The sequence below is a fragment of the Dermacentor silvarum genome, chromosome 10 (genome assembly GCF_013339745.2).
Source record: "Dermacentor silvarum isolate Dsil-2018 chromosome 10, BIME_Dsil_1.4, whole genome shotgun sequence".
Lineage (NCBI taxonomy): Eukaryota > Metazoa > Arthropoda > Arachnida > Ixodida > Ixodidae > Dermacentor > Dermacentor silvarum.
The window spans coordinates 5,257,691-5,284,770 of record NC_051163.1 but is presented as its reverse complement, the minus strand read 5'-3'; the positions used below and the strand labels follow the sequence as shown (position 1 = coordinate 5,284,770).

Here is a 27,080-nt window from a genome sequence, read left to right as displayed (position 1 = left end):
AATCTAGTAACGGTGACGACCGGGTGCGTCAACCAATGTTCTTAGACGTCGGCGCTAACGGGCTAACGGTATCGGCCTGCTGTTCCTGGCAGCTTTCCACATTCCATCCTTTCCATGTCCGCAACATTGTACGACTCGCAAGCTTCGGCTAGAGTTCTACTTGGGCAGGTGTGTGCACTGTCTTGTGTAATGTTGATACTCGGGACAGGTGGTGCGAAGCGTGTTTTCAGCAAACGCTGCACGCAATGTTGACCGATTGGCCGTGCTAAGGTGGCTACATGACGGGGTTCGAAGGACGTCAAAGGTAACGCGCGACAAATGTTTCCCGCGCCGAGCGGAAGAGGCGTTGAGACTCAAGCAAGAACGTGATCCGGAATAGCAACACGGGCCGGCGCAAGCTTCCGGATTATCAAAAAGAAAAACAGCCTGCGTTATCTTTGACCTCTGCTCACGCATCTCCGACGCACGGTGCCGAAGCCGAAAACAACGACATGGGTTAAGCCATTTGTCACTGCGAAGCAGAGCCTTACGCTGTCTTTCCGTCCGCTACGAAGCATTTCCTCTCGACTATGGCTCTGTTGCACAGGGTTCAGCGGGCTGCTTGCGGCGTCCTACTGCTCTCCAGGCGCCGTGCGCTGCTGCACTTTTATAAGTTTAATCCGGGAGGCCTCATGATCGGCCTGTTTCTGGTGGCGTTATGGTTGAGCGCGCTGCGGTGCCCGACGTGGCTGAGCGGCGACCACGTAGTGTTCTCCGAAGCTGACATCGAACGCGACCCCAGCGAGTGTCCGTGGACCCCTCGCGAAGGCTACCAGCTGTCTTGGCAGAACGTCGACTTGCGCACAAAGTGTCCCCTGCATCCGTCGATGATTGCCGCCGGTACTGTTGTCGTACAGAGGAGCGTGAACCGAACGCTTCTGAAGGAACTGGAGACCAAATGGGGCCTGCTTCCAGGCGGCCGCTGGTCGCCGCCGTTCTGCAACTCGCCACACTTTGTTGCCATCGTCATCCCATACCGAGACCGGAGCGAGCACCTGGACTTATTCCTGCAGCACATGCACCCGTTTCTGCAGCGGCAGCAGCTACAGTACGGCGTGTTTGTAGTCGAGCAAAGTGAGCGGCGCGCATTCAATCGGGCTAAATTGTTCAATATTGGTTTCACCGAAGCCCTAGCTCGGGACAGCTACTGCTGCTTCGTCTTCCACGACGTCGACCTCCTGCCTATCGACGCGAGAAACATGTACCGCTGCGAGCGGTTCCCCCGCCACCTGAGTTCTGCGATCGACGTCTTCCGTTTTGTGCTGCCGTATCCGGATCTCTTTGGCGGTGCCGTCGCAGTAAGGGCGGATCAGTTTCGTGAGCTTAACGGTTTCTCCAACGAGTTCTTCGGTTGGGGAGGCGAGGACGACGACCTCCAACGACGCATCCGGGCGCGGGGGCTGTCCGTCATACGATGGCCGGCCTCCGTGTCGCGCTACACCATGCTGGCCCACGCCAAGGCGAAGCCCAGCTTGCAGAGGCAGGAGCTTCTCAGGAGTGCAGAGTCGAGGTACGAAATGGACGGTCTCAACAATCTCCGTTACCAGGTCCTCGCCCTTGAGGAGAAGCCTTTGTATACTAGGATTCTGGTGGATGTCGATCCACCTGCCCAGCCGGAAGGCAAGAGCGTTCCAGGTCTGGTAGACATGCAGCGCATGAAAGGAAAGCGCACAGCTGCTGACTTAGGCATTGTCTGATTTGTGCTGCAGATGAATAATGTTGCACGTTGATGCTCAATCTGAGCCTCGAAACATGCATACAGTTAAGTTGAAAAAGTTGCCTAAGTTATGCCATGAATGATAACTGCTCAGAGCTTACATGCAGTTGTGGGAGTTGTCAGGCGAAACGAAAGGCGCTGCTTTGCTTTCTGCAGTGGCAGCACTAACAACAGTGGTTGGTCTGTCGCTCTAAAGTTTGCGTGTGATAGAAACAACAGCCATATAATTATATGTTGCCTGTGCACACTTTGTTTTGTCAAAACCTTGGCAGTCAAAATAGGGGAAGAAAGGTGTTGCTTGTGTATGATGCAAGAGCAGCTGGTGGAAACATGCCTGTGACCTTGCATTCAGTATCATTCAGGGAGCTGTATCAGGTGGTGCCAACAACAGAATGACAGCACAGTGACCCATGTGCAGGAATGTCTGAGTGAGGCAGCTTGTAGTTTTATTTGTGCAGCTGTGTGTTGAAACTAGGAAAAGAGCCAATTTATATATTTTTCTCTTATTTTATTATTGGCCCTCTGAGAATGTCCCCAAGGACTAGGTAGCTGAAAGCATAGTGTCTGTTGCAGACTTCAATGCTGAGGAAACATGCTTTGCCCCAGATCCATGTGTTGTAGCTCCATAGGGTGCTGCAACATTGAGCACTAGTTGTGTTCATGTCACGGTGCTAGCTAATGCATCATAATTTTTTCAAAACACCTATAGAAGAATCAGTGTGACAAGCTTTTGAACAATATTTAGATTCAGGCAGTGTGACCCACCCAGTGCCAATACAGTGCATGTCTGAGAGCTGTTTGTGTTCAGCTGCAACAATGTTTTTGACCACACAAGAAGCATATTATCAGATATTGTAGGTGTAGAGCAGCCTGCGTGCAAAATTTTATACTTTAAATACAAGAGGATGCGGCACAAAAAGCTAGCAAATGTCTTTAATACAGAAATTGGAAAGAATGCTGCCATTAATGTTCACCAGAAATGATGCATGGCTCAGAACCAGTGTGGCTCATTGGCATGACTTGCAAGATTAGGCAGTGCATGTTAGAAATCTTGGAGGCGACATGCTGGTATTTACACCACATGCGCTAACCAACAGAAGTACACATTGTCTGCTTAGGTGCTATTTAAAGGCTGTTAACATGAAAACTAGACAACCTGTAGCTTTGCCAAGATTACCTCAACTGTGTATACTACTCACTTATAAGCACTTTAGCGAAAGTAAAATTTAGTTGCAGCTGGTCAATGAGGTAGCAGAAACACTAAAGTTGGCTTCAACTTGCAGAAGGTGTTGAGAATTCATCCTGATCACCAGTTGCGGGTTGTCCTAAGCACACGCTCATAATAGAAACTGATTGCAGCACAACTCATCCGCATCTTTGTGCTGGCACTGTTTGAACATAGAAAACATTGAAAGGCATTTTCGTAGTTCTTGTTAAATAAGAAAAGCGCGAGAGACAGAGATAAACGAAGAAAGGCACACAAACGAAGAAAGACACACTTGGCGCTGTGTGTGTGGCTTTCTTCATTTGTCCCTGTCTCTCGTACTGTTCTTATTTTAATATAAAATATGCTAAGGATGACCCAAGGATGCTTAGGGGCCAGATACTGCCTTGATGGTTGCACCTGTTGGCTGATCCTGTTTCCTGATGTGTGAACTGGAACTGGGCCACCTTCTGCTTTATTTTTATTCTGTGCTTTTGTTTGTTATGAATCCTATCTGGTACTAACACTCTTCTCTAAGTCATTGAAATAGAACATCCAGAAACTTCTCATACAGAAGGGTGCGTGTTGCACTAGAATCATTACAAAAGGAAAGTCATGTTTTTATGGCATACTAAATATTGCTGTTTATACAAGTACATCATAGCGTTTTTAGGTCCTAACTAAATTTGTTAGTGCCACACAGTAAACTGACACCCGCTTGCCTCGCACGTCTGCTAGCTGGAAATGCTTCACTGCTGCAGTGTAATTATTCTAGAGAGTTGAGAATAGAGGCAGGAGCAAGAGTCTATGGACCACTGTGCTGTACATGAAAGTGCATCACTGCACCACTTGCAGCAAATGATGCACATTGCCACATTAACAAATGCCATAATGGATCTTGGGATTTCATGGTAGCATAACTGTCAAACCTTGCCTGCTTTCATGGTGCTTATGCTGAAGTTCAGACACTTTCTTTCACTTTTCTGCAGTGCCATTTACAAACTTTAAGGTATATGCAGTTCTTTTTTCAGCTAGAGGGAAACAGTGCAAAAAAATATGACAAGAAGACAAGAAGGGAGACATACACCAGCACTGGTGTCTTCTTGTGTTTTTTTGCGCTGTTTCCCTCTCGAGTATGTACCGACTAGCCCAAGCCTTTACGGTCTTGCAATTTTTTTCAGCTAAATTAACTCATTTGTTTTTTTGGGGGAGAGGGGTGGCCATAGAAGGACTTTTATCATATCATACTTTCATGTTCACGGTCCTGTCTTGCTACCTCTTCAGTTGATTTGCCTTTATATTAGTAATTGTCATAGAATAAGTAAAATGAGTAAAATCCTACCAAAATTGGGGTAGCAGCAAACAAATTAATTTCTTCTGACCGAAACTTGACAGGGAGTGTTGAAGCACACAGATCATGAAAGCCATGGAGGAAAGAAACAAAACAGGAGACGCCCTGACGTCACATTTTTGAAGCCGGAAGTGCAGCCATGTTGGTGTGCCATCTACCTTTACGCCTCCAATCAGGGGTTCTGCAGCTTGCCGGAGCAGATGGGCGCGAACTTTGAACTTGCATTGTTACTTGCCGCCGGAAGTGTGCGCTTCTGACGCGCGTCAAAACAAAGCCTACGAAACTTCTCCAGCATTTTTAGTGAAGCAGACATGCTCCTGTGCTTTTCCGTGGTACGTGGAAGAAGACGACGAAGACCAACTCCGTGATTGCTTGAGTGTATCTGTTGCTGGCTGACACTCACACTCACAAACCCAAAACACAACTTTCAAGCTTACACACCACACTCCAAAGTTAGTTTTCGAACAAAAGGTGCTGTGAGAAAGACACCGGCGGAAAAATGTTATCTTACTTTTAAGAGACCGAGAGCAGCAGCGAGAGCTTCAGGAGTGCGGTTGCTATGGCAACGTTGACATTTGGGGTACCCGTCCCAGTAATCCTTTGCGAAAAGCAGCACGTGACTTCCGCCACACTTTTTCCAATACGTCCCTGCTGGCCGGGGCCTCTCCTGGGTTTCCTTCCTCCGTGATGAAAGCAAATGAGGTCCACCATTCACTGGAGTGCCATGGCTGCTAAAGATACTAATGTGCCCCAGCCTTACTGTACATGCTGTCAGGGGAAGCAGAGTTTCACATTTGTTTTTGCAAACACCACTCACGTTTCCACCTTCTGAGCAGTGTCACACAGTCCAAAAAGTAACTATACATCGTGGGGAAGCTGCTGCTAAAGCACTGATAAAACAAAGTCACCAATAACAGTGCCATTGGAATGCCACAGTAAGACTTTTGAAGTCGCATGTCCATGCCACTGCTACTGAAATTAGTTTGTCTTCCTTTATTTTGTTTAGTGCAAAACCCTGATAAGCACTTTTTTCTTGCGTCTTAATTTTGCTAATTGGCATGTGTTTTGGCAGATAGGTGAATGGAATGATGTTAGAATACACTTCAGCACATGGGAATCGTAGATGTCTATTCATCGCAAAAAATTGAGTGTCTACGGTTTCTCAGATGTGTTTAGTTTGCTTTCTCTTGGCCTCAAATGTCTCAGATAAAGCTGGTAGACCACTCATCCACTACTATTGTTATGTTGAGTATTGCTTCGTCGAGCATGATTGAGTGGCTTTCCCTCACAACCGTGGTTCACTTCATGCTCGAGATGATGCAGCTGTGTGCAACTGTGCTCCCTTTGGAAGCTTACACAGTAACTAAAAACAGTGGCTGCCAGAAGCTTGATGCGGGCAAAACAAGGTGCACATGTGCCAAGTACTGGTCTGGAGCCACAGCAGTGGGTGGCCTGGGGAGGAATTTTGCTGGGTGTTCCCACAAGCATATATTTTATTTTGATTGCCTGGAGAGAGAATACTTTGCACAGATGCATAATTCATCTATGCATCTGATAAGAGGTCCTCAGTGCAGGTATCCTGGGTATTACCTAGAGGGAAAAAGGGCACATGGTGGTGCAATGCCAGCAAGCTTCGTTGTGGCATGTTTGTCCAAAAGCCAGGATGGCGTTCAGTCTTCTTATTAGAGCACTGAGGAAGAACTTGAACTGCACAGGACAAGCACTGACTCATAATGTTGATAACTAAGTAGCCCTATCACTATTGGCGTTCCATCTGTCACAGTGTATCTACTACACCAGTGTGGAAAATGCTGTTTCTTTCTATTAATATGTAAGAATGGCTTTAAAGCATAATCATTGGTGCTAGGTATGCAGTTATATTGAACACCCACCACGGTAGCTCAGTGGCTATGGTGCTGTGCCGTGGGCATGATCTCGGCCGCAGTGGCCACATTCCGAAGGGGGTGACATGCAATAAAATGCTCCTGCACTGTTATGTATGGTTGCACATTATAAAGAAGCCCAGTTGGTCAAAATTTATGTGGAGTTTTCCACAATGGCATGCCTCATAAACCATAGATCGTGGTTTTGGCGCATACAAACTCCGGAGTTTAATTTCATTTAGTTATATTGAATGTGAACAGAACCAGCTAGTTAATAAGAGTGGAGGAAAGGTGAGAAGGTCAGCGCTCACTATGCATCAGTTTCAACTTCTGTATACAAGTAAACATTAATGCAACATGTAATATGGAAGGAACGAGACTTTTCTTGAATACTGAATTCCAAGAAAGCTTTATTATAAGTGCAGGCACCATGTTTTAGGCAGAGCCACCTTCATGACAAGCCAAAATGGCCGCATCTTAGCATTCCAATGTTGTCACAGCTTCATTCAAGAAACTTGCATAGACGGTGGTGCCAGATTTCCCCCTGGATATCTCTTTGGGCCCATGAGTGACTGTCTTTCATTCCCTCCTGTATGTAATTGAACTAGTGGCACCTGCTGCTGTCATCTGGGTACAGCACCAGAGTTCTGTTATAGACCTGCCATACTTTTGCAGGTAGCTTTCACCTTTTTATGCTTGTCAATGTGGCAGGCCGCTTCCTTATTGTCACCTGTCTAGAATCTCTGTACTAGCCCAACGCAGTATGAGAATGTTGTATTTGTGCAAGATTTACGGTCTTTTTATGGTGGGTGAATGCACAGGAAAATGGCAACTAAGGAAGCCTAAATGCAAGAGGGTCAGCACAGAAATGGGAGGCTGTGTGTGCTTTCACTAATGTTGCTGCTGTTAGTTGCAGAACAAGTTGTGTAGCAGTGGACTGGCCAGACTACATATAACCTTTTGAAGTCCACATTACATTTTTCATCTTTGTATGATATGGTTCACATAGATTTTTTTTTGTAGACGGTGTGCCAGCTAATGTGAGCCAGGTTTCTCAATACAGTCGATTCAACCTTGAATGTTTAAGCACTGACATGTTATATTCAACTTCTAATCTCCTTGCATTAAATGAAGGTCCTACACCTCGAAATTCTAGGAAAAATACTGGCATGCCTCACAACGCCGTAAACGATGTACTATAATATCTTTTCTATGGCGAACTTAAGTTTTGTTTCCCAGGACGTGTACGTGTTGTGACGTCATGGCACAGAGGGTAGTCACGTGGGAGCAGAACATCATCATGTTTCAGCACTCGCTCGGGGTTGCTCAATTGTCCATACTCATTGTGAGGCATTGCACGATGTAGCAGCATAGTGGACAACTGAGCAACCTCGAGCGAGTGCTGAAACGTGATGATGTTCTGCTCCCACGTGACTACCCTCTGTGCCATGACGTCACAACACGTACACGTCCTGGGAAATAAAACTTAAGCTCGCCATAGAAAAGATATTATAGTAAATTATTTAAGGCGTTGTGAGGCACACCAGTACTTTTCCTAGAATTTCAAGGTCTAGGCCTAATTTAACGGGAGAAAATTAAAAGTTGAAAATATCATGTCAGTGCTCCTCCAGTGGAATCCTTGCAAGAAATGAAGGCAACACTGCCTTTAGAGTGTGTTTTGCCACTGTGTAGCAGCATACACTTTGGACTTCCATCATTATGGTGGAAAACCGGCTGTCAGGAATGTAGTGGCTGCCATTGTTAACAGAAGCTCTTTTGCATTCTTATAGCCTGTGGATAATACACAGGATCAATCACTGGCAGTATGGTGGTGGTGCACAAGCCGGCCACCATGGTGTAATCTTCTTGCTTCTGTGCACTTGCTGTTTAACATGAGCAAAAAAAGGGTTACATACAATATTGGAAAGTATAGTTGGTAAGTAGCCATTCAAATTAAGAGCAGTGTACACAAATAGTTCACACGTGTATCCTTTCTTCGTCCAATTCATAAGTGCTGCTTTTTGTTTTGATCACTACATGATACTGCGGTACAAGCACTTTGATTCAATGTTTTGCACATTGCTCAAAAATATTTAGAAAGATTACGAACATTGCTTGAGGAAGGTTACCAACATTATATACCACCAGGGTAGTATACAAATTTTGGCAAGTTGCACAAGATGATTCCAAAAATCATTTTCGGTCAAGCCACGTCAGTTGCAAGGTTTTTTTACAGTGAAGCTGTCAGTGCAAATAGAAGTGCTCAAAAACATTATATGCCGGTTTTCACAGTTTTCTGAAAAAGGGTAGATAACTCATGAAGTTTATATCTTGAGAAAGCATGGTAATTCTTAGGTGGTATATGCAAGCGAATTTTTAGGTGTGTGTGTTAATTTGGGGCTAAATGAAGGTTGCTAAACCTTCGCTTCTGACCTGTTTAGAAGCATTATATGAAACGCTTACAGAATTTCCCTTCTGCTCTGGGAGGACCAAATATGGCAGTGATTTCATATTTAGAGAAAATGGAGGCCATGTCATAAGTGACGTATACTGAACGTCTGAAGTGTTGCTCAATTATCTACTTTGAAAATAATTACTGAATACTCATTTTATCCAAATTTTAATGCGTTATACAAGGCATGCGAATGGTTTTCCCAGTCTCAGTGAACTATGCAACGTACGTTCATGCTTCATTGAAGTAGGAAGCATGTTGTGGGCGATGTACAATAAATGTTTAATCTCTGTACATTAATTGCAGCCCTTGTAAAAAATTACTTATTCATGTGATCTGTAGTGTCATACTACCGTTATCTGCAGTGTTTCCCAGAGTCCTAAAAGAAGTATACATGGTTCAAGCTAAGTGGAAACGGGGGGGCATGTTAAGTGTAATGTGCAGGGAAACTTAAACATTTCTGGCTTGATTAAAAGCATTGAAAATAATTACTAAACCGGTGTTTTTTTATCCATTTTCATGCATTATATGGAGTTCATTTCCTCGGTGTCCTTGGTGAACTAAACAAGGTACTGCATTTATATTTGGTGAAAATAAGGGGCACATTATGCGTGATGTGCAGGCAAAGTTCGAACAGGGGTAGAGTAATTGCAGTCTTTCCAGTAAATTATGTATGCAAGCTCTGCAGAGCATTTCGAGTCTGTCTTACAAGAGGCAAAGCTTTTAGCCTGTTTTCCTCGCAAAACTACAAAGCCACTGAGATTAAATTTAGTGAAAATGGGGACAGACATTGTGGCAAATCAGTGAGCAGAATTAAACGTGTGTGGATCAAATCCTTCAGCCTTTCTAAAGAAATCCTTGAGCAGAAGCACGAAAGTGTTATGCAGTCATTTCATGGTTTTTCCCAGTGTCTAAAAAAAAAAAAAAAACCTCTACATTACACCAGGCTTACATTTGGTGGAAATAGGGATACCTTAATGGTGTGGCAAAACATTGAACGTTCCTGGCTTAATGAGAAGCATCACAAATAATGACTGAATCCTCTTGTTCTCCCTATATTCATGTGTTATACGAGGTTGGTAGTAGCTTTTCCCAGTGTCATCGGTGAAATAAATAAGGCACATTGTTTGTATTTGGTGAAAATAAGGTGTATACGTTATGCAAGATACGTAGGCAGAGTTCAAAGTGTGTCGGTTAGTGCCTTTGCAATAAATTATGTATGCAGGTACTTCGGAGCGCAAGCATTATAACTGTGTTTTACAAACAACGCAGAATTTAACCCGCTACCTGGGAGGAAAAATAAACGCATCAAGATCAAATTCAATCAAAATAGGGGGAACATTATGGCCAATGTTCTCGCAAAGTAAAATCTGTGTGGCCTTTGTAAAAAATTACGTAGCAAGTGCTAGAAAGTGTTATAAGGTTTTAAATGGGTGAGTCATATATGGGCAACATTTTAAAGTATGTGGTTTAATGACAGGAAACTGGCATTCTTATTGTGACTGCTCAAATGAATCAGCTTTGGCGAAAATTGGATTGCGATTCTTTAAGGTCACGCAAGGCTGCTGTCTTTTTCTTAATTCCTGGCTCACGTTGGCTTGGCCACAACATGTATATCCAATATGCAAAATTACACCATGGCTACCCTAGGCTTGGAAGCACGCACTGTGCAAGGCGTTTGCAGATAAAAGTTGCTAGTTTCAAAATATTGAGCATTTTATACACATAGCACAAAGTATTTTTCTCTACTTTTGACACCTTTATCATTATTGCGGCACATCTTTTTGCAAAGTGAGATATCTTACTGTTGTCTTGCATCTAGTTGGCTTTGAAAGGCAAGCTTTTTTCAATTGTCATAATGCCATAGCAATTATTATTTGAAGATTTTGTTACTTGGAAAATAGAAGGAACTGTTTCTATAATTTAAAAATTTTTCATGTAATTTATTAGTTTATGTTATGCAAGAGTCGTAGTGCCTGCACTAAGTGTGTGTGCATAATTTAACCTAACAGGCTATCTCTGATGTCGCAAAATTTTACAAATGCCAACCATGTTGATGCATTTGGTAGCTCAAGTACTAGTCATTGTGTTAATCTGTAAATGGATCAATGAACAAGCTGGACACTTTTAATCAAAGTAGGACATTGTATTAGTCTACAGTAAGTTGTGTGTATTGCGGCGCAAGACTCAGGTTTCCTGCTTGCTGCACATTTGTTAAAAGGATTTTGTGTGTGCAGTGCTCCAGGCTGGCAGCTACTTGCCTACATTTTGTTTTAATTTCGCTTATGCAATAATTAGGAAATTTTAGAAATAGTGGCTCCAAGTGGGTTAGCATACTTGGAAAGCCAAGACCCTCGCATTCTTTTGTTATTGCTCCTTTTGCATTCTTTTGTATGCCTGGCCTATAGCGTCCTTGAACTTTGGGTCCCCTATTTTGAAAACTCCTTGTTATCATAAAAAAAAATTTGGACAACATTATAAAATCTGCAGTAGCAAGTAAAATCAGGCAGGATCTCTGCTTATTGTTAACGTTGGTCAGCTGCGTGCTTTTTTTTTTTACTTTCATGCCTAGAAGAAATAAGCTATATATGGGTGCTTTGTTTTGTGTATCATGAAGGGGCTGTGAGCTTTTAAAAAAGTTAATTTCCTTGGCAACAGGCAGCACAAGAAAGCCTGTAGCAGCTGTAGCATGTTAGAATGCTGCAGCAACATTCTTAATGGTGTGCATCTCTGAAATGTAAATTTATCAGTTTACTAGGGCAACATCTCCTGGCAGTTCCAAAAGCAAGATTGCCTCTCATTACTTGCTGTCAGTGCACAGCCTTGGATTTTCACATTGCTTGGTCTTCCCTTTAAACATTTGATATTTTGTCCCGTTGGCAACTAGCATGCACAGATTTTAGCTAAATTTTATTATCATTCACAGCATCTTGCATTGAAGTTTGTACGAATCGCAAGAGTCATCTTGGTGTCTTTCAGTGCTGTGCTGTGTACTTGCATCAGATGTGAATGTTCTCGACACAGTGGCACAATTGTGCGTTGCCTTAGACATGCATTTTTCACATTTTCTGCTAGCTTTGTCTTCTTTCAGGGTCTCCACTAGTCACCTAGGCACACTGCCTGCCTGTTTGCACTCTTTCATGATGGAATTGTACATGAGAACAGAGCCTATTTTTGAAAATACAGAAGCTGAGAACAAACTTGGACTGCACTGTGTTGTTTCTGCAGAGTGGCCTTGAGTCTCCTGCGCTGGATTTTTGAAAGGGGCGTGGCGCCACCCGCTGGCCTGAGGCGTAGAATCGAGTAGTATACGCAGTCCGGCACTCTGGATCAGTTGGCTGCGATCGAACACGAAGCACCTGTTTCATTTGTTCCTGGCGCGTGTTGCTTGTTGTTTTTTTTTTTCTTCTTTTTTTTTGCGTCTCTAGCACTTATAAGAACTAACAACTTGTCTTCCTTGGTCAGAGACGCTACAAACCGTCCTAGAAAAAGTCGCAGTTTCGCCCAAAACGCGAAGCATCGATTGCCATAGCAGACTAGTGGACAGCTATACGAAGTAAGCTATAAGTTTGGAAACATTCGCTTACTAACTGCTGTCACGCGTGCACAAGCAAACATGAACACATCTCACTCGATGACTGCGGAAACTCGCTGTCAAAACGCCTCCCCCCCCCCCCCCCCCCCCCCTGGTGCCTTGCGCTCGACGGAAGCGGGCGCACTTCCTCCCTTGCGCGCGCGATTGAGCCACCATCGTAGCGCACACCCTCGCACATACGGCGCGCGGCGACGATGTTATCGCCCTTGGACTTTCTGCGGAACATTACGCCGACGACGACGGCAGAAATGCGCCTGGAGTGCCCATATAATTGCTATCGCAAGAATTGTTGATCGCCTATATTCGCCATACCCATGCAGAAAGCGGGCGCTGCCGCGCCGTTCCCTGCGACACAACGTCATCACCACAAGGTTCCGTTTTACCACTTTGCACCCTGTTCGTACGAAGCAGAGAGACGATCAGATGGCGGGCCGTTCAACGCACGGGGAAAGCGAAGCTACGTGAACCCTGCGACGGCTGCTCGCATAGCAGAGTGACAACAGAAGAATCTGCAGCCACAACTTCGTTTTTAAAGAAAAAATGTTCACCGACGATTACGATACTCCCTAATGCGAAATTTGAGCTCAGCTCTATACGTGTTTTCAATTCGCGATATATTGGCTGGCGCGGGCAATCGGTCTCGTGCGGCACGTTGCAAACGGAGCTAAGTGTGCTAATCCGGAGATCGCTAGAGCCAGCGCGTGAGGCCAGCGCGTGGGTGATGCGTAGGCGCGATTCACAGAAGCCTCCGCCGACAGACCTCCCAGACGACTCCATAGACGACGCGCGCTACTCTGGCGCCATCTAAAGTCCCTTGATATTTTGAAAGTACTGCCTAGAGTGTACTAGACAATGGTCTTTCTAGTGCACTCTAGTACTGCCTACAGTGTACTGCCACTCTGAACCACGGCCGCTCGATGAAACAGCGGCCGTGTCTGAACTCTGCCGCCGCCCGCCGCCGCGCGACCTCCTCGCCCCTTGCGCGTCCATTCTGCTGTACCGGTTTTGCTCCCGTTTTTCTGCATTGGTCTCCCTGCCGTCGCCCTTGGAAACGCGCGGATCTTGCGTTTTGCTTGTGTTTTTCTTTTTCGTTGGCGCCATTTTTCTCCTTAGCTCAGCTGGCTCGGCGCAGCGAACGTTGCACGCTGTTTCCTGCGGTGTTGTGCTAGCGCTATGCCGTGCTGTAGCAGCAACAAGCCTGAAGATGGTTTTACAGTTCTTATGATACCACAAGGAAAGCGTGACGGCTTTCGCAAAAGCAGTGGCTGCACAACATTGGCCGACAAAGAACAGTGCTTGCGAGGTGAGGCGCCTTTTTTATTGCTCACACCAAAGCATCCCCTAATGCTGCATTTTTTTTTTTTTCATTCTTCCGGGCCCGCTCATCAGCGCTTTTACTGCGACAATTTGTACGTTGCATAAAAATAGGGTTGTCCTTAGTATGCTGAATATTATGTTGGGACTCCATCACCTCGCACGTCGTCCACCGACTGAAATGCAGCATTATAGGTTTTTCTTTCGGCCGTGAACAGTTGATGTGCGAAGATACAGCCTCTCGATCGGACTTTTCGTGATTGTTAAGATCCGTTTCCTGTTTTACTGAAAATCGAAATAGCGGCTTGTAGAGGAGCTTTTTTTTTTTTTTTCGGCTTCGATGTGTGCGTCAGTCACTTAAGATACAATGAATGCAGGTCCTGAAAGAAAATTAATGGCAAGTACAGTATGCCCGTGGTATTGCGGGTGATGAGCGCTAATAATAGTCCACATTGCGTTCTTTCAGTACTTCAATTCGCTTTGAATTGGGCTGCCACGCGTGCATGAATTGACGATTGTTATTTGGTTTTCTCACGGATATAGGCTACGTGCAGGGGGGGGGGGGGGTGCAAATGATCGCGCACGCTTGCTCGCACTGAAATTGCGCAGAAACCACAGCGCAAAAGCTACTTTCACACTTACAAACACGAATGGACGATGCACTCGCGACTAATTCATTATAAGAAGGCATGCTGAATATAATACCTGCTGTGCACATGTGCGCACTGGCAAGAAAAAAGAAGCCAAACAGGGGGATGTGCCACAAGCAATACTAGATCAGATGCACAAAGTAAAGCATCTTATGTGGCAGAAAAAATGCCTGGGTATAGAACTCTCCTCAAAGCTTTTTCATCGGTATCCCCATTCATACGACTTTAAGAAACCAACCTCTTCACGAATGTTACTTTCATTCTCGATGCTGTTATCACCATTTTTCAAAATTTTCTAACCACTGGGGCGCGCAACTCGCCCAAAATCATTAAAGCCCCTGAAAAAAAAAAACGATAGTAGCGCCATTCGTGTTAGTGTACAGGCTCTCTCATGCGTTTTGTAGTTTAGTCGAGGTGCAAAGCCCGTGGAGCCGGAAAGATGGGCTTGTGCAATTATCCCGCTAGGGCACACCAGGGTGATGTGGTTCGAAGCGGTCATCTTACACCATGGGAGCGGTGTAGTGGGAGAGGTCAAAGAGAAGGAAAAATGCGAAAAGGTAACGTTGAGTACGACAATGGAATGTATGTAGAAGCACGGGCGTGATTTGTGTCGTGCCTGAAAGTAAAAATATGCGGCATTCGACCAGTCAAAAATGTCGCAGCTTCGCCCGAAAAGCGAAGCATCAATTGCGATAGCAAATTAGAGAGCTATTCGGAGCGGGGATAGTAGTTTTATCGGCTGCATAAACTTGGACACATTCGCTTACTAACTGAGTTAACACGCGCGGTGTCAGCGCGCACAAGCAAACATGAATAGATCACACTGAATGACCGCAGACAACGACTGTCAAAACGCTGGCAGCAAGCGCAGCCGCCGCAGCGGGCGAAGGTTCGTGCGGTCTATCGCTTCAACGGAAACTGAGCGGCGAATGCACGGCACATACCAAGGTCAGAGCCGTGTGGAGATGGCTTTTAAGTGACGGTGCGGGCGACCGCCACAGCGGGGCAAAGTACAAACGCAGTTGTTGGCAGAGTAGAAGCTGCCGCCCCCCCCCCTCCCTCCCGCGCTGCCTTCCCGCTTTCTTGCTTTCGCGTGGGAGATTGAGTGGCCAGTTCCCCTTGCGGCTTGTTGCATGATAAGCATTTGGTGCCGCTTTAGGTGCCGCAGCACAGCGTCGCCTCGCCGCACTCCCTCCCAAACCCCTACGGCCTTTCGCGCGACGGTTGCGTTTGCTTTCCGCCGTGCGTTCGCTCTCCGTGATAGTGCGCTTTCACTCGCGCATACGGCGCGCGGCGACGATTTTATCGCCCTTGGACTTTATACGGAACCTCACGGCGACGCCGACGGCAGAAATCTGGTTGAAGTGTCCATATAATTGCTATCGTCTATAATAAAGGCCAACCCCCATGCAGCGAACTTTCGCGACGAATTTCATGTGACGAAAAATCCAGCGCGAAGCGCCGCCTCGTATTTGTCACACCACGCAACCCCTAGAGCGGGCGAACGCCGCCGACCATGCGGTTATATGCGGTCGACGCAGCCCGCGAGGAGTCATTGTGACCAGACGAGCAAAGCTACGAAAGCGACGTTGGCGAATGAAAGCAGAAGGCAAAAATGCGCCTAAGCCAATGCGTTTACTCGTAAAATAAGGCAACGGATCTGAAAAAGTGCGCACATAATTGTTCGCTGTTAGCCGGAACCTATTTAGGTTGCAGGTTTTTGTTTTGTTTTGTTTTACTCGACACGTCGGTATTTCGCCGGGACTATCCCTCGTCTGTGGCCGTGTTTGTGTACGGCTCGCTCGGCTCCGCAACAGCTGAGTTTTTCTCTCGTCAGCTTCCGCTTTCGAGCCTGCCTTACAGTCGAGGAAACACGGAAAGCCATTATGTGACGACGAACATGGCAATCGTCCGTCAAAACCGTCTTCTCCAGTTGAAAGAGAAGTAACTGCCTTGATGATGATGATGAAATAAACTTTAATTTTCGAGACGGTGTTCCCGAGCGTTTGAGCTGTGAATCACTCTAGGTGGGAGGGTCCCTCATTCCAGGAATCCTCTGGCCGCGATAGCATCCCGGGCTCTGGCGACAAGACGTCGTTGTTCGTCCAGGGCCGGGGTGGAGATCTTGGCCTCCCACGTCTCGGCGAGGAGGTTCACGTCTTCGGACGTTGTATGTTTGGTAACGGCATCTTCGGGGCGCCACGGGCACTCGAGTAGCAAATGAGCCAGAGTGTCTGGCACGGCGCAGATCGGGCAGTTGTAGGTGTGTAGTGTCGGGTGGATGCGATGCATGAGGATCCCATGGGTGTACGTATTGCTCTGCAGTCTTCGGAATGCGGTACTTTCCTCTTTGGTCAGTTTTGGATGAGGTGGCGGGTACACCTTGCGTCCCAGTCGGTAGTGTTGCAGGATGGCGTTATACGTGGGGGGTATTGTCTCCGTTTCCGCTGCGTCACCAGGCGGTCGGGGGTCTCGCGAGGCGGCGAGGCCCGGTTGACGTGATCGCGGGCCGCGGCGTGTGCCGCTTCGTTTCCCTCGAGCCCCTCGTGCCCTGGTACCCACGTGACGCAGGTGTAAGGGAGCGGAGTGCTTCTTTTCTGCAGAATTTTGACTGCTTCCACCGATATTTGGCCTCTCGTGTAATTGCGTACTGCGGATTGGGAGTCCGTGAAGACTGCGACCGCGTTCGTGCTTGTGGTGGTGGCGAGGGCGATCGCCGCTTCTTCCGCTGTCTCCGAGTTCCGCACCCTGGCTGTGGCGGATGCCAATTCTTTGCCTCTCGAGTCAACCACACTCAGGGCGTAAGCGGTTTTTCCCGGGTATTTGGACGCATCTACGTAGCGAGCATCTGGATCGTGCTTGTGGCGTCTTCGGATGGCGTCGACTCGAGCAAGCCGGCATCCCCGATGATGCTCGGGATGCATGTTGTGCGGTAGTTTGTCGATGCTCAAGGATTCTCTTAAGCATGGCGGTATCTTGACCTTGCGGTCCGCGTCGGAGATGTAGCGTTCTCCGTAGCCGAGGCGCGCAAGGACCGATCTGCCCGTCGGCGTGAGCTTCAGCCTCTCGAGTTGGTTGATTTTCTGGGCTTCCACCAGCTCTTGCCAGGTGTTATGAGCACCCATTTTGAGAAGTCGGGTGGTAGATGCCACGGGTGGTAGACCCATGGCGAGCTTCGTAGCTTTGCGGATGATGACATTGAGCTTGTCAACTTTGCAATTCTTGAAAGCCAGGTACGGGGTTGCGTACGTTATTCTGCTGGTCAGTAGAGCTTGAACGACTCTCAGGGTGTCTTGCTCCTTGAGGCCACTGCGTCGATTGGCTACTCTCTTTACGAGGTGTGTGAGTTGGGAGATTGTGCGTTGGAGCCGTGGGAGCGTGGCGACTCCTGATCCATCTCGGTGCAGGTGCAAGCCTAGTACTCAAAGCGAGGCGACCTTCGGTATTTGGATCCCGTTGAGCGTGACGCATGGGTCTGGAGCTTCGCAGGTGGGAGGTCTACCCCTCGTGCGTGCCTTGAGTACGAGTAGCTCCGATTTCTCAGGTGCGCAGTGTAGGCCGCAGCTATCGAGGTAGTGCTCGATAACATCAACCGCTTCTTGAAGGCAACGTTCTTGCTCTCCGGTGCTCGTTCCTCGCGTCCAGAGCGTGATGTCGTCCTCGTAGAAGGCGTGACGCAGGCCTGGGATGTTTTCGAGAAGCCGGGGGAGCTTGAGGAGTGCCACGTTGAGTAGGAGGGGCGACACGACGGAGCCTTGCGGCGTTCCCCTGTTCGGCAGCTTGAATTCCTTACTGCGTAAGTTGGATATCCCCACCGTGGCCGTCCGACCGGTGAGGAAGTTACGGACATAGCCGTAGGCCTTTGAACCGCAGGCGGTCTCCTCGAGGGTTTGTAGTATCGCTTTGTGGCTGACATTGTCAAATGCGCCCTTCACGTCGATGGCAAGGACGCACGACTTGGTATTCTTGCTGAGGTGGTCAATGAGGTCATCCTTTAGAAGAAGAAAGACGTCTTGCGTAGAAAGAAGCTGGCGGAAGCCGGACATGGTGTCTGGATAGTGCCCATTGTCTTCGAGGTGCGATGTGAGCCGGTCGTGGACCATATGCTCAAACAGCTTACCAACGCACGAAGTGAGAGAGATTGGTCTCAGGTTCTCGAGAGCTGTGGGCTTGTTGGGCTTTGGTATCATGAACACTTCCGAGTGCTTCCACGCGGCCGGCAGCTCTCCTTTGTCCCAGCACTCGTAATACCGGAGGAGAGCCGTCAAGGCCTGTTGGGGCAGCTGTCGTAGGTGCTTGTTCACTATCCTGTCCTTGCCTGGGCTCGTGTTTCTCGTGAGCTTGGAGATGGCTGCTTGGAACTCTGCTGGTGTGAAGGGCCGGTCCAAGTCAGCGTTGGGTCTGCCTTCATATTCTTTGAGTGGCGGGGTTGTCGCTGGTTGGGAGGGACCGCGGAGCTTGTTGCATAGTTCGCGGAGTAGGTCTTCCTCCGAGCCGTCGTAGTTGTGTGCTAATCGACGGATGTGTTGCCGTTGCTGCCTTAAAAAAAAAGCAACAAGAGAAGTGGCGATGTGTCGATAGCGGCCATAGCCGTCACTACAACAGTTGTAGTCAACCGACTTTTCCAGAAAAAAAAGATTCCAACAAACCCGGCAACCACCACCTGAAGGTCACCCCTGCTGTCGCGCCGTAATTGTCGCCACGTGCGGAAGAGGTTTAGTCCCTTCGCGAGGTGCCACACAGTAACTATTGTCGTTCCGCTGCGTCGCGAGAGCTGGGCAAATGGTATACAAAAGGGGGTCTCGTACGTAACTTGCGAGAAGGCTCGCTTTTGTCTCAAAGTAGCGAGCCACCCATATGCCGCACTTTTCGCGTTTTTCTGGGATGTGCCAGTGATCTACACCCTGCAAACGTCAACCAAAGGTCTTTACAAAACACAGCGGTACGCAAGACATCATGTTGCGGGTATGCATGGCAAGAGCATCATCAGGAAGCGAAGCCTCTAACTACATAGAGTAAACAAAACAAGCAGTGACCACATATTATTTACTAGAACATTGAGGCAGAACAACAGACAAGGAGGAGAAACGGCGCTGGAAAACAAGCGTTTGAAGCGAAGGTAGGAAACAGCCCAACAGTAGCCAAGCGTTAACAACCAAAACTCTCGCCAACGGGCGACCGACGGAAGCCAACCTCTGTGCTGTGGTCCGATTGGTCCACGCTCTCCGCCGCGCCATACGACTTCCGATGGCGGCGGTTCGTTGGGCGGCGAATATCTGGAGGGAGTGGATCGGCGGCGGACAACCAGTTTTTTGACGTCGGGCGGCCTCCGCCGAAAGTTCGTCGCTTTTACAGCGTAAGCTGTTATGGGCTCATTCCAATAGCCGTTTCGGGTCGCGATGATGCCGCCGCCGCCCCCGCCGCGTAACCACTATCGCTGGAAATGAGAAAAAAAGTGCCCGGTCTTCGCCAGAATCGATCCTAGGACCGCTGCGCGCGAGTCGGTTATTTTACCACTGAGCCACGCAAGCGCTTGTGACAGGGATAAAAAACCCTACAAACGCAGACGATCCGAGCCTCCGCCAGTATGGTGGCGCCATCTAGTTAAGGCGCAGACGACGAGATGCCACTCAAACGAGGCGCGCAAAAAAAAAAAAAACGCGATCCCCAGTCTCCTCAAGTATGGTGGCGCCATCTAGTTAACGTGCCTACAAACGTATCATGCGCAGCTCGCCATTGACGCCCGGCGGACAGTTCAGATCTTTCTCCTCAAAACGAGGCGAAGTGATTCGCGAAGACCCTGGTGTGCGTGGTGCCGAAATTGGAGCTACTCTTGAGCCGCTCCACCAGCTTACGCTGTGACTGTACTGCGTGTGCCGCGCAGGCCTGTGACCTTTTTCGCTCCATGGAGGTTGGCCTTAAACGCAGTTTCGCCCGAAAGGCGAAGCATCGATTGCGATAGCAAATTAGTAGAGAGCTATATGAAGCAAGGATAGTAGTTTAATGAGCCGTATAGAGTTGTAAACATTCGCTTACTAACTAAATAGACAAGCCCGGTGTCACGCGCGCGCCGCGGGTAAATAGATGTCGCTCGATGACCCGGAAACTCGCTGTGAAAACGCCGAAGTGAGAAAGCGCGCCAGCAGCAGCGGGCAAATTGACCTTTGCGCTGTCTCCCGTCTCGCTTCAACGCGAACTAAACGTCGAAAGCACAGCGCATAATGCTCTGTTCCTCCCTTCCTATCGGCACTCGGCGCACGCACTTTGTCCCCATCGCAGATCGCTTTCAATATACGGTGCCCGCGCGCCCGCGCTGTGAGCAGCAGCCGGCGGAACAGAACGTACCCCCCCTCCCTTTCCGTCGCCTCGCCCCCGTTCCTCGCGCGCGAGAGAAGACCGGTCGCTTCCGGTTTGCTTACTCGATTGCCGGCTCACCCTCGTACGCTTTCAGTCGCACACGCAAGCGTACGGCGCGCGGCGACGATTTTATCACCGATGGACTCCATACAGAAGCGCGCGTCCCTCGCGCCCTTTCACTCGCACATACAGTGTCCGGAGCGCGGCGACGATTTCATCGCCGTTGACGTCATACGGAACCTCACGGCGACGGCGACGCCGACGGCAGAAATCTGCTTTGGAGTGTCCATATAATTGCTATCGCAATAAAACCAATTACACCATGACATCTTAATAGTCATAATTGGAAATACATAATTCCCACCATAGTACATCTTCGCTGGTCTTCCATCTCCACCCCAATGGAAGGGCTGACAGTTTTTAAATTGTTTTCGATCATAGGATTAGTGTTATACTGTACAGTGCTACTCCTCCCACTCTTTGTACTTATCATTCTGCCTCCGTTCTTATAGACAGTCCCCCCGTTGTTCGTATTTGGCAATTGTAGCGTCGCACCCGAGCAGGCTGACGGGGAAGGCCTAGCGTCCTGGAGGACGACACAGTGATGTGAGGCGGAGACGCTTCTTTCTGGTGAAAAGGTCTGGCCCAACGTGGCGTTTATTCAACTTATATACCATTTCACAGACAGATTGCTTCATGCTATTGGCTGATACAAAGGTGCCGTGATCGACCTTATTGGCCCAATACATACATACAAACGCACAGACATGAAGGTCGTGGCTCCATCATGCGGACATAGCAGATAACAAGGGTATACGAGTGCTACGCTATGACACCAGAGGACAGCACGACACAACAGCAATGATCGCGATCATCATCACCATCAACGCGATCCAAGCGTCGCGAGACCATGCTGAGTACACAGAAGGAGAAAGAAGTGCACGCAGTGCGGATCGGCCACTCTCGAAGGCAAGCAAGCAAGCGGATCGGCCTGCGGTTCAAAGAGCAGCGTTACAGCTTCCCACGATTGTGTATACCCTGCCAGTTTTCGGCTGCGCAATGCCCACGCTACCGCCGCTTGAGAACTGTGCGCCGGCGAATCGCGAAGTTTCGGGGGCCGGCAATTCTGCGAAAGGTTCCAAACCACCCGCGGAATCCCGCAAGAACGAGGTTTTCTCCAGGAAGAGCTCGCCACTGAAAGCCGGTTCAGAAAACAGCGAGGCTTCGCAACCTACCTCTGCGAAAGGTTCCTCACCATCGAATCGCGATATGCAGCCGGTGGAAGCTTCTCCAAGAGGTTACGCCTCGCCTCGTTCTTCCCTTGGCACAAAGAAGCACCACCGTCCACCCACCATTCACTCTGCGAAAGAAGCCAGGGGCTCCGTTGGTCTCGCTTGCCATTTCTTCGCCAAAGGCGCATCTCTACAAGGAAGCTCCATGCAACTTGAAGGCCCAGTTTTTTTTAGCGAGAATCTAGGAGACAGCTCGCTGTCGCCTGGTGAGCACGCATCGAGGAACACTAGCAATCGTGATTCCGACCAGTTGTCGTCACGCGTGGTCTCCGTACTGGCACATGATCGTTCGCCGACAGCGACGAGCCCTTCGTCCCGGGGTGTTCTTTGCGCGGAGGTTCCCGGTCCACAGCGCACGGACGGCTTGATGATTCCGCCTTCTGTGAGATCCAAACCGATTTTGGATTCTGGCGTTCCGGAGGAAGGAAAGCACAGTAAGCCGCATGTACGATACGCTGTCTCTCAGTTGTTTCTTATAGCAGCATAGGCGACTGGAAACGCGTGTCATGTGTTTCTTATTTGTTCTCTAGTTTCGGTTTCATTACTTGAAAAAATGAAATAAGTATACTCCGGATTGAGGTGGTTGCAAACAACTTCTACAATACACTGCCATTTCGCTTGCTCTTCCTTTTTTTCCCCTCCTCTCATAGTATGTCACTGTACGTATTGTTAGGTGTATCGCGAGTGTTGCATCAGATCTTCGGTTTAAAGGAGTCCTCACATGAGATCGATGGCGGATTCAGCCACTGATTTTAGTGGGTGTGGTTGCTCGAATTGAGACCGGGCGGTGGGAGTCGACTCTTTTTGTTTTATGGAGCCAATGTTGTCACAAGACACTGTTGTAACAGTGCCTTCTTGTTACTGTTGTAAAAAGAATTTTCGTTTACAGTCATCCCACTCATTTGTTCTAATCGGTTTCCCCGCTCGCAAAGAATTCTGGGAATTAACACTTTACGGGCAACCACGATTCAGATATCTCCATAATTTACTGCGCTAGGTCTCTAAATCGCGATTATTGGTTCTCGACGTATTATGGGGAAAACAAACACAATGTCATTGTCTGCATGAGTACTCAACATTGATGCCTTAATAGATGCGATTTATACTGCTACTTGCGCTACATTATTTTATAAATGAAGTACACGCAATTTCATTCAAATCATCATTATTCTACGCTCACTGTAAAATATAAGAAATTCGTCGGCCCTTCCACTCCGTGAAGATGGTTAACCAGCGAAGCTGACACGTGCGGCCCCGGTGTTTATCACTGGCTTAATCCCGAGGGTTCATTAAAGTATTTCTCATGGAGGTTACACACACGTTCGGCTGCGACGGAGAGATGATGATACACTTTGTTAAATAAAAAGTAAGAGCAGCAGTTGTGGAGAGGGTCCCTCAGTCCAGGGTCCCGCCGGGCACGTCTTTCATCGCTTCAGCGATGAAGGTTGCCATGTACGAAGAGAACGACGTCACTGACGGTATGCGCGCAGTCGGCCTTTGTCGCTTGCGTTCGATGTCTCGAGTTTGCTCGGCGGCGTGGTTAGCAGCATTCGCCCGCCATTGCCGCTTGCGATTCTTCGAAATTAAATTGCTTCAAAATTAAATCTGTCCGCCACGTAAGACAATGAATGGCTCATACCCACCCCCGTAAACGCGGCCTCCGCATTACGACGACAGAAGTGAAATTCTACGCTTCAATGATGAGCGGCAACGCAGCCAGCTGCGGAAGATCGAAGACGACGAACGCGAGAGCAGTGGCACGAGCGCGTGCCGGGCACGAGCGCAACCCGAGGGGCGCCAACGAGCCAGCTGCGGAAGAAGACGACGACGCTCGAGCCAATCTTGATGATGATAGTTTTCCGCGTACACTGACCCCGACACAAGTCAGCCAATAAATATCCTGTGCCATTCCACTCTGTGAAGGTGGATGACCAGCGAAGCTGTGTATGTGGTGATTGACCGTTGCTCCGGTGAAAGGTTACAAGTTTGCGGGATCGGGGCCACATGAACGGTTCGCATTTCTTTCCGCCTCGCGGTCCTGGCGGGCAGCACGCGTATACGCTTGGCGTCCGCGGCCCGCTCGTCGGTGGTCTCCTTCCGCCGCCGCCGCGCCCGTACCCTTTTCTGTTCACGCCGTCGTTCTTAGTAGGCACGCTGTTCTTCGTCAGACCTTACAACACGCGGACTACCCATTTCACGGTCAGAGCAGAACTGAGGAAAGGAACCTTCGTAGAGCGTGACGTCAGGAGACAGAAGACACTCAGATTGGTAGGCACTTCTTTGAATACGCGGGATGGCGTACAAGTGTATGGTGCGAACGTAGACATGGCCGACGCTGGTCAGCTTAATATCTGATACGGGTTGTATTTGAACCCAAGATAATAAACTTATTTTTGCAAGTTGGCGGAGTGCTTAAGATGGCGGTCCCACTCCGGCGACAGGAGCCCCCCGTTTTCAGTACATTTAGAGCAACCGTGGCGGCTCTTCTACTTAGGATATAAAGTTGACGTATATACCACAAAAAAGCTTAATTCTTGTAGATTCCAACTATATATAATATAAAGAAATTGATTAATGTGATTTAGAAATAAATGTTCAAGAGCAAGCATGAGATACATGGTTTTTGCGAACTCTGTCTCACTTGTGACCATATTTAGAAGAAACTGCCGCATTTACTGCATTGCGGCTTGTTCTGTAGCTTTAGGACATATTTATCTATTTACTAGACGCAGCAAAATAATGTTGAATTTTAACTTTTTGTATAATTTGCTTTTACCCGCCGTGGTAGCTCAGTGGCTATAGTGTTGGGCTGCTGAGCACGAGGTCGCGGGATCGAAACCCGGCCACGGCGGCCGCATTTCGATGGAGGCGAAATGCGAAAACACCAGTGTACTTAGATTTAGGCGCACGTTAAAGAACCCCAGGTGGCCCAAATTTCTGGAATCCCCCACTACGGCGTGCCTCATAATCAGATCGTGGTTTTGGCTCGTAAAACCCCATATTTGTTTTTTCAATTTTCTTTTGAAGATTTCCAAATATCGCAAACTTCTGTTGTAAACAGCCCGGCAACTACACGCTCAAGGAAGCTAAATTTTGGATAAGTTAGAGTTCAAGGAATTTTCATTTAGGACGCAAAATTTCAATCATGTACCTTTATTAGTTTTCTTAATAATGCGACCGAAATTAAGCAATATTTAGAATTCTCGTCCTACTTTTGCCCATTTTTGCGGGAAGATACTAAAGCTACGAAGCTGCGGTTTAAAACTAATAAAGGTACATGAATGAAATTTTGTGCCTTAAATGGAAATTTAATGCCGCCAGTGGGACTCACCTCCGCCGCGGGTCGGCCTAGTATTGCACTATCTTCGGGACCGGCCCATGTTTTTGGTCTACGGATATCGATCTGCTGGAAATTAGCTATATACAGCTTCGCTGTAAAAACACAGTCTGCTGATAGCATACGCTGCTGTGAATATTTGAGCCAAATTTTGCAGTCGTGCGCGAAATCACCTTTCTCTCAAACGCGCTGTTTTCAACATAAGCCTGCTCCTTACTCTTTTCTGGGCGCTTTATTTTGTAATATAGCGGATTCCCATACGTGGCTGCTATTGGCCAATAGCGGACATCAATCAAGAAGGGTGTTTGGTTCAGTGCGCTTCTTCCTACTGTTACTGTGTATATTTATTGACGCAGTTTAATAAACAGGCTGAAGTTAGCGAAAATATGCTTCCCAATTTCGATAATATTACGTACTTCCGGAAACGCTCGGCCGCCCACGTAGGAATTAAACTTTGGCCGCTCTGCTTATCGGTGTCGTAATTTCGACTGGTATTGAACACTCAACTAACCTCGACCTCAAACCACGCGAAAATTCGTAATGAGAGCGCTTCAAAATGCGCATGTTGAATGCGGCTTCTATCCCTCGGTCAAGCTGGTGCAGGACAAAGCACCTCGTAGCACACATAGCCAGACAGGAGCCATATCAGCACGAGCGCGCACTCTAGCCATGGCGTGCACAAAGCAAACGCCGATGTTTCATGTAGCTTGCGGAATGCTATAGGTAGCGTAGATACCGCGGCCGCCGCGACTAGTCCACTGGCTGAGCGGCTCGCTGAGGACAACCGCGTTGGCATGGAGCGTCGCAGGCGCCAAAATCGGCAATATAGTGGCGTCTACGTGAACACCCAAAATCAAATGTGAGCTGGCCGCCATGGTGACATTCGGCAGGCGGAGCGGTGTAGGCAGGCCCCGCTCCGCCGTAGCCTTCGCAGTGCAAGTCATTAAAGGAGCAGAAGCACGGCGAAGGGGGTGTTTGATTGCCAGTAAGCCCGCTTCTACTGAAAGCACTGAAGTACTTTTCGCGCCAAAGTGTTTCTTAAATAGCCTAATTTAACTTGAAACGCATTTCCCCACTTCGATAAAAGGCGCTAGAATTTTAGACTCTTAGGCGCCCGTCCCTGTGGCGAGCTCTAACTGGAAGGAACTACGGAGTTTGTGTAAGGTTCCTGTAAGCTATGATACGTGGTTTACAGTCACGCTGAGAGCTGAAAGAATCCACAAGCGTTTCCCCGCGCGAGCAACCGAAAATGCTCTTTACGTTTACAGCGGAACGCTCCCTCGTCGTGGGTTGTTCGGGCTCGTCCCAGTGGGCCTCCATCAGAGGATCGCAAGTGGGCCCGAATCGCGGCCAGCCTCTGTTCGCGGCAGCCCAGCCTAGTGGCAGCCGACCGCACGGGCCCGAGAAAGCCACGGGTGCAACGGCCAGCTGGAAGAACGCCACCCTCCGAGCCAGGCGGCCGCGCGACGTGATCACGCCGCCCAGGTGGGTTGGTCGACTGGCGGAGTCCTGTTCGTACAGATCGCATTCGGGCGCATGTGCCGATGCAGCAGACATGACTAACGGGATGTTATCGCAGTAACATGGTCGCGACTGAGCGAGGTATACCGCCCGTTCATTTCACCACTTCTCTCAGAAGTTCATGTATCGGATCCGTGCGAGCCAAGTCGGTCAGGGCGCTCCCGTCGGAATGCATCGTGGATGTACCAAGCTGCTTTCATGAACACGCGCGTCGAGACAGAGAGCGTGCGTCGGCACCATCTTTCACCGCTCGTCACGCGATCCGACTGCCGAGGTGGACTCCCGCTGCAGAAAACCCGTCTTGGGCTTGCAAACACAGCCAGGACTTTTAGAACCACCGCTTGGCAACGTACAGGCGCGAAACAGAT

General features: G+C 48.5%; 1 protein-coding gene across 2 annotated transcripts; it reads left to right on the top strand.

Annotated features, from left to right (window-relative positions):
* Positions 1-68: 68 nt before the first annotated feature.
* Positions 69-26,591, top strand: LOC119466397 (beta-1,4-galactosyltransferase 1). 2 transcript variants are annotated; one of them, XM_049657277.1, is made up of 2 exons: positions 69-1,549; positions 26,460-26,591. In XM_049657277.1, the coding sequence occupies exons 1-2, from the start codon at positions 570-572 to the stop codon at positions 26,569-26,571; spliced, it is 1,092 nt and encodes a 363-aa protein (XP_049513234.1). In that variant the 5' UTR covers positions 69-569; the 3' UTR covers positions 26,572-26,591. The 2 variants fall into 2 exon arrangements, with proteins under 2 accessions (XP_049513234.1, XP_037582837.2); XM_037726909.2 differs by lacking the exon at positions 26,460-26,591 and adding an exon at positions 11,875-12,232 and having other exon boundaries at positions 71-1,549.
* Positions 26,592-27,080: the final 489 nt, after the last annotated feature.

Bases quoted from the DNA above. Each gene is read 5' to 3' on its own strand.
- LOC119466397 (XM_049657277.1), top strand. From the start codon at position 570: ATGGCTCTGTTGCACAGGGTTCAGCGGGCTGCTTGCGGCGTCCTACTG. The intron at 1,550-26,459 runs GTACGAAATGGA...TTACGTTTACAG, and splicing joins CTCAGGAGTGCAGAGTCGAG to CGGAACGCTCCCTCGTCGTG.